Source organism: Ceratosolen solmsi, unplaced genomic scaffold (genome assembly GCF_000503995.2).
Source record: "Ceratosolen solmsi marchali unplaced genomic scaffold, CerSol_1.0 scaffold35, whole genome shotgun sequence".
Lineage (NCBI taxonomy): Eukaryota > Metazoa > Arthropoda > Insecta > Hymenoptera > Agaonidae > Ceratosolen > Ceratosolen solmsi.
In genome coordinates this window covers 1,631,710-1,644,108 of record NW_011948423.1, presented here as the reverse complement: position 1 = coordinate 1,644,108, position 12,399 = coordinate 1,631,710, and the positions used below count along the sequence as shown (strand labels likewise).

General features: G+C 27.6%; 1 protein-coding gene across 1 annotated transcript in view; it reads right to left on the bottom strand.

Moving 5' to 3' along the window:
- The window catches only part of LOC105362381 (B9 domain-containing protein 1), a 17,133-nt gene extending 8,707 nt beyond the window's left edge, over positions 1–8,426 (bottom strand). Inside the window, exons 1-3 of the mRNA XM_011499820.1 lie at positions 8,301–8,426; positions 4,662–4,773; positions 1,441–1,549 (exon numbers count right to left, since the gene is read on the bottom strand). Coding sequence (XP_011498122.1) covers positions 1,441–1,549; positions 4,662–4,773; positions 8,301–8,426 — 347 coding nt within the window. The remainder of the gene's footprint in view (positions 1–1,440; positions 1,550–4,661; positions 4,774–8,300) is intronic.
- Positions 8,427–12,399: the final 3,973 nt, after the last annotated feature.

Here is a 12,399-nt window from a genome sequence, read left to right as displayed (position 1 = left end):
GTTTCAAGTTAAAATCGTTATCAGACGAATTTCCATTAAATTTAGTATTTTAGAGCTACTTTAGCTTAGATTGCAAATTCAACATGAGCTCGAAGACTTAAAATTCAATAATATGGTATCGGAGAGTAAATAAATTCTATACCTATAATATGCAACCAGGAAAGCTCATAAACTCAAAATTAGCCTAATACTATAGTTTATGATTTAAATTTGCCAGTATATTGGATGAAATTGTGAAAATTAATTTCTTTGTCAAGCAGAATATACTAGGCTATTTAAAAAAAATCTCAAAACATAGCTATTATTTATTTAATCGTTTGTAACTACGAATATTTTATGAATTTGTGTCGTCATCTTAAAAAAAAAAATAAAAAAATACATTTCTATGAGAAAATGTAAAATGATATTTTTTATATTTTTAAAGTAGGTATTCTTATGATCACATTTATGGATTATAGGATACCACAAATTAACAGTGCCCTACATATTTGTTTTAACATCCAAATTCGGATGTGAAACGTGAATAGTAATCGAATGTACTTAGAAAGAACAAGTAAGGATTAATTTTCTTAGACTATAACATTTCAAATATTCAAGGACTATTTAAATAAATGCACAATTTCATATATACAACATTGATTTTATTTTTATAGTAACTATGAATCCCCCTTAAAAAAAGAAGAGGAAAAAAATTATCTAAAAACAATATTATATATTTAACCGAATATCCGTTAAGCTCTCATAAAAATTTGCAATAAATATGTGCATACATACCGAAAATCATAAGACTACAAGATCGAACTATACAATTGCGATCACTAAATAAATTATTCACACAAATCATAGTAAAATATTAAACTACTCCATGCTATATACATATAAGGGAATATACATATTGGCGATCGGTTAGTTATTAAGTTTTATAATATTATTAGATCATTCGTCTCTCTCGGCTAAGGCTCTCTCTAGGCTAAAACAAATTTTAAATGATTTTTTTAAAACATCCTTTAAAAATTGGCAAGCGACAATGGGGAACTTTCATGCTTATCTGCGATAAAAGCAAGCCATACAAATTTTCATGAAAACGCATGCGTATGCATGAATGTTTATCGCAACGCATCCAGCCGACAAGCTTTGAAATAAACATAATATCCCCACGTTATAAAAGTACTATCACCCCTAAATTGTCATTAATATTTACAAGTAATTATCTTTCGGCATCCGTCTCGAAGTATCAGTCGTCCGAAATACGATAAATACGCGCGTCCGCGGAACAGATAAGCTGTCGTGTTAACATTTTCATGAAGCTCTCCAGGAGAATGGAAGAACTGCAGTTCTGGCGGCAGGGGAAGTAAATCGGAATGAGCAAGGGGCGTAGGGGCGAGGATGGGTAGAGGCTGGGAGATAGCGTATGCTTTCTCCCGGTGGCGCACGACTTACCGTTTCTCGTGCCTGCCGGTAATTAACGGCAGACGACAGGCGCCGTAGCCCCTGATCACGTCGTGCCCGAACGTGTCCAATCCGTAAATTGAAAGCAGCAACTGCGGCCCTGCAATTAACGTCGTCGTCGTAGTACTCGACCCGTTAGCATTCGCCATATTTCCTTCAGCCCTATCATGACACCTCTCCCCTCAGCCCCACCCACACACTCATGAGCTCTCGTACACGCACGCACGCACGCATGCACGCACGCACACTGTCACTCTCGCTCCCTCCATTTCATATTTATCATGTCTGTAATTGTACGACTGTGCGAAGAATAAAGATGAGAAGCTGATAGTGAAAACAATGAACATTCCGATCGATAAATCGCTGCGTGCTTCTCAATCATTCGACTCGACGTCCTTTGTTATTCAAATTCATGTATTTTGCTATTAATTTTCAGGACTTATAGTTGACTTTATCAACTACAAACCTGCTTTATGATCGGTTCTACACTGGACAATATAAAGATAACATTATATTCTAAGCTCGGATAGTTTGTCTCGACTCGCAAGAGCGAGTAAGAGGGAGAGCGCGGAATGCACGAGGATCAAATAGTTTTATTTTCGCCTGCGATGGAAATTAGTGCCGTGAATATTTTTATTTAAATCGCGCGTATTTATAGGGTGTATGAAATTATATCAAAATGCTAACGTAAAGATTAACGAGTTATTAGACAATTAATACCTGCAACAAGAATTCTATAATTTTACAACAATCTGCGTTAACTTATTAATTAAAATCTAATAATTGCCTTATGTAATTATCTTAAATTGCCATTTTATGTAAAGTTCTCGAATAAGCTTGACACAATTTTGAAAATTTTTTCCGGTTTTGGATATTGAATTTGAGTATTTGAAATCACATTTGAAAAAGCATGTCTTACAAAACGATAATGTAACAATACATTTTTACATCGTTATGCAGTGTAAACAAATAAACTTGACATAATGACGCATTTAGTTAATAATAGTGAACAATCTAAAACGCTTTCACATACACTTACTTCGAAATTTCTACAACATTAACATAACGACTTAGCTTTAGAAAATAATCCATTATTAGTTTAATTGCAAATGATTATAGTTATTAATATAATTGGCGCATCTATACCACGAATTTTCTAAAATTTATAATACAAATGAGCATGATAAACGTTATTATTATGATAAAATTATTCCCGAAATCTAACAACTTCGCAAATTGCTGCATTTCGTATAATCGTTCGTATGAAATAAATTACACGTTCGTTTCCGTCGCGCGAGGCATGCTGAACTGAACAGAATATACCACGCGGCTGTTAATCGCGAAAAATGACCACAAAAGTTTATTAACCAGTCATTATGTAATTACCGAAGAAGTTGATAGAAGGGTCGGACGCTACCCGCTTAAATGCACTTTCCACTTTATCTGCTCACCTCGGAGTAAACGCAAAAGGTCTCTTATTTCGCTTACCCCGATCGTGAGTATGACAGCGAAGGGTAGCGCGCGCATTTGACTTTTTCTCTTGAAACGTCCGCTAATGAAATCCAGCACCGATAAACAAAACATTACGGAGATGTGAGATCGCGAGGGGAACTTTCAGCTTAATCGCGACACAAATATTCTTTTGAAAGAATCTTAAATTTATTGTACGAGGAAAGGCGACATATCCTCTCACTCGATAATTAAGAGAAATAACAATGAAAAAATTGCATATAATTAGTTATGAATTTTAACTGTTTAAGAATTATAATTATTATCTTTTATTAAAGAATATTTAAATAAATTACATAAAAATGTTGGCATTTTTGGAGCAAGTTTTTTCAAAATAAAACATTAACACATAAACTTTAATAAATATAAAGCAATTTTTATCAGTAGTTTATGAAACTCGTTTATTAATATAAATAATAAATTTTTCTAAATTAGTTGCTAATTTCGTCGAACACAGATATTTTAAACTTTTTCAAATTAAGCAAATATAATTTAAAAACTTTTAATTCGAACATGTAAAATTTCATTACACTTTTACCATTCCACTTGTTCAAAATTCACGTATAATATAAATTCAAAGATTTTTTATGCATATAAATGTTTAGTAAATGAGTCAAAAATATTCTATTTAGGTTGCTGTTTAAACTTTTAATATTAAACCATAAGCAGATTTTAATTTTATTATTAAAAGTAAAATTAGAAACATTTATTCTGTTTATTTATTATTCTTTTTTTTTTATTAATTAAGTTAGTAATTAAAATACTTACTCATAAAAGATAAAAAAAATTATTTTATATTAAATTTTCTATTAAGATAATAGTACTTTATTTTTATTTAAGATTATTATTATTGATCAATTTTTTTAATTTTTTAATTTTCAACTTATACCTTTTGCTTTATGAATTTAATTATAATTATTACAGAAAAGTATGAAGATCATATTCACATTTACGAACATTTTTACTCGAATAATCATTTAGTATTTTAATTATTACTCAAAGATCATAAAAGTAAAACATATTAACCATCATATATATATATATATATATACATATATAGAAACATCATACAAGTGAGATTAATTTCATGAAAAATAGAAAATATATATGACATTATAAATTATACGTATTTATAAATTTGATATTGATATTATATTCAAATAATAGTTGCACAGTAAGTATTATTTTTCTTAATCCTAAATAGAATCCTTTATTTATTCGCATGCATGAAAACATAATTTTTCTTAATAAAAAACAAGGAATTAAATTACAATCGTGAAAAGAAAGCTTAAAAGAGTAAATTAAAATGTTAAACTTTTATGAACTTTTCAAATAAATAGTTCGATTTGCTTCTCTAAAATATTTTAATTAGCTTATATATTTATATATATATATATAACACTTCACAAATAGATATTACTTTTCGTACATACTGCCCTCCTTTTCTATTATAAAGTTTAAATTTGTTTTCAAGTAGGTGATCAAATTTCTCAATTAATGAAATGATGGCTATAGCATGGAGACAAATAAAATGAAAAAGTATAAAAAATCAAAGACAAAGTAAGTTTCGATAGTGAGGCATTGCAAAAAAAAATCATTTCTACAGATTATAGAAAAAGCGCGGTCTGCGGTGAGCGTGAGTATGTATTAGGGCCATGGGTGGGGGGAGGGGATGAAAGTGATAGGGAAAAGCAAGGCCTTACACCCATGAGGATTCGTGCTCTTGAATGCAATGTCGAGTGGAAAATTCCAAACAGCAAGACGGCGAGCATCGTTACTGCAGTTACTCATTTGAGACAAACCTTCCTCAATACCCTATAAATAAATAAAAAATAATTTATTATTTTTTCATTATTTACCGAAAGATTTTATATAATTTTATAATAAAAATACTTTTTATAAAATATATTTATCAAATGATTAATAAATACAACAAAATACATCTTTCCAACAAAAGTTTTTTATATCTTTGAATTCCTAACATTTTTATATTTGTTGATAGTAAAGCTTAAATAAATTTTATAGAAATTTCATTCTCACATAAATAAAGGACACTATTGAATCAATAAATATTGAATATATAAATTATTTAAATATATAATTAGTGTAATATATGTAGTATTTATTTTTATTAAAATTCATGATATAGTTAATTTTCTTAATAAAATTTTCAAGATCGCCTTTCAATTTAATGGAGAACAATTTTCCATTTGTTTTGAGTAATAGTAGTAAAATTATTCCAAAATCCAAATTCCCATTATCTAAAATCCAAAAGATAAATTAAGTGAATATAGTGATATACAGAAATTATCTTGAATTCTGTGTAGTTTTATAAAGGTTAACCATTGAAGATAACATTGTTTATAAAGTATTTCAAAAAAAAATCTTCAAATCAAAATATGTTTAATCCATAAATTATCAGATACTTTCATCAATTTATTCAATAACGTTGGAAAACAATTCATCTTAATTATATAGATTTGTCGTTATGTTTACTTGTAACATGCATTTTTCAAATAAAGATATTTGAAATACTGTAAATTAAAGAAAAAAATGTTCTTATGATTAAAGAAGATTTTTAATGTGAGTAGAACTCTAAGTATACCAAAAAAATATCCAAATAAATCAAGTGAAAAAACCAAAACATTTCAGAACACAAAGTAAGTTTTCATAGTGAGACTGGAAAAAAATTCATTTCTACGGATTATAGAGAAAGATTGTAGAATAAAATGTAGTAAAAAAAATATTATATAAACAAAGTGTTATTCACTAATAGAATAATAATAATATTAGTTATTGATATTCGAAACATGTAATTTCCGTTACCAGTATAATTATTATGAATGAAACTTATTATCAGTTACTTCATTATATAATTATACAATTTAATATAATATTTATATTAGGAGAAAAAATTGCTATTTACGTGAAGAATTAAAATAACGCTAAATTGTGCGAAGTAATTGAATATTAAAATATTTATTTAATTATCGGGATTAATGCAACATATTTAGGGTTAATGTAATATTAAAAAAAAAATGTTTAATATTCAAATTATATACTATGTTTTACATTCTTATTTATATGGTAACAAGTCCTACAAGACTTGTAAACATATATTCCATAAATATTTCAGTTAATGAAAAAAATAAGAATTAAATTTAGTTTTTACATCGTTTTTAAGAGGCTATATTTTTATAATAAAGTCTACTTTTATATATATTATATTCAATTGTCGATAAAAATTAAATAAACTTATTCAGAATTCCTAATGCATATTCGGATTAGCACGATATTAATAAATACGCAATTAAAGTACCGAATTAGTGAAAAATATAGAAATTATTTTTATTTTACGTATTGCAGCTATAACTAAAATTGTATTATTAAATATATTCCCATATAAACAATAATTACTTTCATGTAATATATAATAAAAACTAAATACTACAATATAATTAAACATATTTTGATTCAATCATAATAACTTTATAGCTTTAACAATTCATACCCATACGGCCACACACACACACAAACGCACGCACACATGCACATACGCACACATGCACATACGCACACATGCACATACGCACGCATGCGCACACGAGCATATATATATATATATATATATATATATATATTCTACGATATAATTTTTGAATTTATTGTACAAGTGCATATAATATTTTATTACTTAGTATTATTTTAAAATTAAAACTTTTATTCATTAAACTTCCTTTATGCAAATTTTAACGTTAAAATTCAATTTTGATAATTCAACAGAATTTCAAGGTACTATTATTTACAGAAATTCCTGAAATAAAACAATTTGCTTACAATAATTTTTCATAATTTTTTACAAACATTTTTCACAAATATTAGTAAATCAAGTATATCAGGAAATGAATTATATAAAAATATATTTCTAATTTTTGGCTAATTTTATTTTTTCCATTTATTAACATATCAAGTGTTATATTATGAATTCTATCATTAATATTTTCTTTTAAACGAGCTAGTCATTTAATCAAATAAACATTTCTTTTGAATAATACTACGTATACAGTTACTACAATAAAAATAATTGTGCAAATATTAAAAATAGTTAAATCAGATTTATAAAAAACAAAAACTTCCCTGTTTTTAAATAGCTTATTTCTTTATACAGGTTCATTAATATTTTCAAATGTATTTTGTAAGTTTTGTAAGAAAAAAATTGTTCTCTTTATTCAATATTTTTCAATTTTGTATTTTTATAATACATTTAGTAATTGAAACGAAAGAAAAATATGTAATATAAAATGTAATAACAAAATTCTTGTATTAAAAAATAATAGACACAAAAATATTTTAAATAATAAAATAAAGTGATTTTCAACGGACTGAAAGTAGACTAATAACTTTGTAATATTATTTTATTTATTTAAATTTTTTAGTGTTTTAATTAAATAGTAAAATATCACTAATATTATATAATATATGTACATTACTATGTGTGAGTATGTACATATATATATATATATATATATACATATATGTAAGAAATTTTTATCAATTTTTTAAGATATGCTTTGTAAAAAATTAAACTTTTATTGCATTACGAGTATTCTAAATGGTTCGTTTCTGCGCTACCAGCATATTTTCAAATTTAAATCATGAAAATTATATGCATAAACTATCCAATCGGATTATGATACTTCTAAAATAATACGCAATACATTTTTAATTATAAATAGAATTAATTATTAAAATTGTTCCTAATTCATAAATTTCAAAATGTTTATATAATTGAATTTTCAGAAGCGTAAAATTTGCATGTTTAATTTTTAGAATAACAACTGAATATTTAACCATAAAATCGAATCGAAACCCTTTTGTTGAGAAAGTATTTCATTTAGTTGAAAATATTATCCACCTACGTTTGTGTGGTAAAATCTTTTAATATCCAGTACGAGTAATATAGTTTATGTTTACTTTCGTAATTGAATCATGTTTATAACATCGAATAAATTTATAAGGTTCTAAACAATTATAAATTCAACCTTTGAATTTAAATTTTAATGGAGAATAAATAGCGACGCGATTTTACACATTTATGTTAATATTTGGCTGGTAGAAATTTATACTTTTAAATTTAAGCGTACAGTAGCGAAACAAACAATACTTTTCCAATGCTCTCCTTTTACATACAATGATTTTTTTTTTTTTATGTTTTATTAAAAATTACAACGGTCCAATCATAAAACATAGCAGAAGCAAGATATGAATAATAAAGAAAGCAGAAAAACAATGAAAGTCTAAAAATACAATTGCACACTTCAAGAAGACATGGTAGCTCTCACCGCGATGACGCTCCATTCGGGTCCAAAATGGTAGGTATACTTGCAGTAGGCGTTGCTGACCTCATAAAAGTCCGCCGACTCGATGGAGCCGCTGACGCTGAGAAAGAACTCGCCCTCGGCGTTCATCCTCGTCGTCCTCTTGGCAATTCGACGACAAACAGGCGGATCATCGGCACAACTCCCTGTTCGTGTCCTGCCCTCAGTTCCCCTAGATCTTTTCTGTTTACGTCTGAGGCGTCGCCATAGCGACGTCGAGCGCCTTCTACGTGTACACAATTACACGCATCTGGCCAGCTATGCAGGGCAAACTCCCAAGGTAGATGCCCTTATAACTATGCCACCTTAAACAGTGCTGTTACCTTACTGGCTTCGCTTGACGTCTACATGGATAAAGTGGGGCTTATGAAAACATTTTTGTTGATGTTAATACTTCGTGCTTCATAGTCGGCTCACTCGCATATCGACGGTTAAAACTGAACTCGAATGAAGCGCATGGTGAGTGGAAACTATATCGATTGGATAATTCATTGTTAATTGCACTTTCTTATTTGGAAGACTATTGAATCAGCGATATGAAAATACGAATTTTATCAACTGTAACATATAATACAAAATGCAAATAGGTCTCTTTGCAAAATTAAAAAATTTCATCTACTATTGCAGCGATTAAAATTATGAATGAGATGCTGAACAAAAAAAAAAAGAAATTGTACGACAAAAAGTACTGTAATGCTCGTGGCGACGTACAATGTAATGTAAAAATGGAGACAAAATTGTCAATTTCATTTCCAGAAATTTACCTTAAATGCTTATAATAGTATGCTATATTTCATTTAAATATATCTCTGAAAAATCTGAAATAAGTGGAAACCGATTGATTAAAATCTATAAATAAATATATAAATTGAAATTAAAATTAAATTAAAATTTATAAATAGATGTCTATTTATACATATAAGTAATATAGACAATCTACATATAAAATAATCTATATAAAAATTCAATGTTTTTCGAGATAATATAAAAGCAAAGTTAGAATTTATAAATTAAAAAGTCAATCCATTTGATGAAATCTTTAACCAAATGAAGAAAAATATTAACTACTAGAAATAGTAGTTTTGAATTAATTAGAAATTCCATTTATGACGAATCCGAAATTATTATTGTCCATAAACCAAAATTTTCTTTTACATCATTTACAATAAAAATTCGTAATACTGGATTTTTTTTCATAAATCATTTAATAACTTTTCAAATATACACGATTATCTTTAATATTATATATTATTATTATATTCTCCTATATTATATCCTATGTTTATTCAAATTCCGTATAAATTATATCTTATTGTATTGACCATATGTTGAAAATATAATGATATACAAAAGTCTCTGACTATTATTTTAGTTAAGCTCTGAAAAACTTTTTTAAATCTCTCTTCTTAGCTTCTTGAATCGTGTATAAGCAAATGTCAAAGTAAATACGAGAAAAATGGACGTATTTCCGTAAGAAAAGTATTTATGGAAGAGACGGAAAAGTATTTTTCGAGATACCAGTATATCCGAATCTTTTTATGCATTCCGTTAAATTATACAGCATCTTTCACATCTATTTTTCATTACATTAATTAGCTTATTATCTTTTAAGACTTTGTTTTCAAAATCCTCACTCGATGTCTTTTCTTTTAGTCTTTTATTATATTCATCCATTTAAAAAAATCATTTCGATACTTATCAATGCTCTTCGCATTTAAAACTCTTAAATTTACCAATTTATATTTAATATCATTTGCAACCTTCGGTACTTATCTATAATAACGATAAAGTTTATAATCTCTGCTTTCCTTTGAGTCTATTTTTAAAATATTACTAAACTCGGACGACTGTTTAAAAAAACTTGCAATGAATCGAGTGTAAATTTAGTTCTACGAACGGATATTAAAGAATTTTTCTATTTTTGTAATATCGCGCTAAGAATAGCACGTGAAATATTCATTAAAAAAAAAAAATGTTAATAAATAATATATGAAAGGTATTGGTAAATGTAGAGAGAAAAAATCATGTACATACATTTTTGGGCTCTTATGTGCCCAAACATCAAAACCTTAAAAATTATTCATATATTCTTCTATTAACAGCGTGGATATTATCAGCTGCCTCCGACGTACTATAACGATTTTTAAACTACTGAATCTCATCGTTGACCATAAATATTCTTATCAAAATTGCACAACATCATTAATGCTGAGGAGCTTTATGTCTCCCACGCTACATTATCAAAAAAGTATGAAAAATGCCTAGTGTCTTGATGAAAAAGCTTTAACTACCGACAAGTCAGGGAAAAATAATTTTGCCTCTCCTCTCCTACCAAACTTTATTGAACGCGGCAATTTTTTTGTCAAAAAGAATGGCCACATTAGTGGTGGTGATTCGGCATTGAAGTTCATCACGAATGATAATATTCAGCCATAATAGCGTACGGTCCCCACAGATATCATTAAAACTCCGCTGCACTATCATAGATCCTGTTATCCGGCTAATCTTTATGTTAGGGTGCAGAACAGCGGGTCACCTTGTGATTTCGTGAACATTTCGAGGTGAGAGTAATGATTATTCATATTTCTCAGCTATATAACTTTATAAATTTAACCTAGATCTTTTTTATCAAAATGAGACTTTCAACAATGAAACAGCTCGTAATCTTCTGTCGCTTTACGACTCGCGCTAGCACATCCCCCTGCACAATGCTTATCCAATCCTTTAACAATACAAAACAACATCTTTTAAAATTGTCGTGTTGCTCGATAACAAAGACAAAAGCACCCTCCAAGCTGAGTCCCCCTCCTAACAATGAATATTAGATATATAACGTGCAAAATAATAATAAACATATCCTTATACATCTTTATCGATCTAACGCTTTTATTGTACTTTAAGCATGAATGCTACCAACAGACGAAGAATACTTTTTACACAAATACGAGACAATACTAAGAACACAAGCCGCTTGTCCTCTGAAATCTCTTATCGATGCTATTCGAAGAACTACACAAATAAGTATCTACGACTTCAACCGTAAAAAAGCTGAAAAGATCGATCCGCCGTCTAAGAATACCCGACAAGTTTACCGATAATGTAGACGAGTACCTGTCATATCTTAAATGCAACAGATGTGTTGAAGCGCTCGTAGTTTTATCTGTGAAGAAATAAGAAACTCCGCGCATTAGCTCGACAATGTTCTGCTTATAACGAGACGCAATTAAAATAATTAAATCAAGTCTGTGGCTACATTTCTAACAGATTTCACAAACATCTTAATTATCTATGAAGATAACGGAAAAGCACCGCTCACTTAACGTATGCAGACTCTTATTAGAAAACTTGACCAATAAATATACAGTCAATGTATATTAATTTAAATTAATTTCAATCAATTAATTTTAACTTTAAACATATTTCAAGAATTTCTTGAAAACTAGTTTATATTAATATTTGATAAATTTATATTAATAGTGATTATTTAATATTTTATCATTGAAAGTTGGATTTCGTTAAAATTTAAAACAATGTTTTAAAACAATAACAATTCTCGTTATTTAAAATTCAAAAAATATATGTTCTGTATGAAAAACATAATTTCAATTACCTCATTGATTATAGTTATTTAATTTTACATTTTGATATTTTATTTCTTTATATTATATTTATTAAATAAATATTATTGCCGCTCATTATAGGTTAATTAATAGTCACCCAATTTAATAATATTTGATTACTAACACATATCTCAATATTAAATTCTATATTTAAATTCTATATTATATTTTCCATTTAAAATAAAGAAAAATAATAATAATATAATATTAATAAATTATGGTATTTATGTAGTTACAAAACATACTTACCAAAAGTATATTAATAAAATATCAGATACTTTTAAATATTAGTTAAAATTCAAATTACACTAAAATCACACTAAAAATTTTTAAAATACTTAAATATGTGAGAAGAGTGTATAAAAAAAAAATATTTAAACTAACCATTTCCTTTTGTTCTAATTAGTACATTTATTTATTTTTATTCGGCAGTTGCTTAGAAT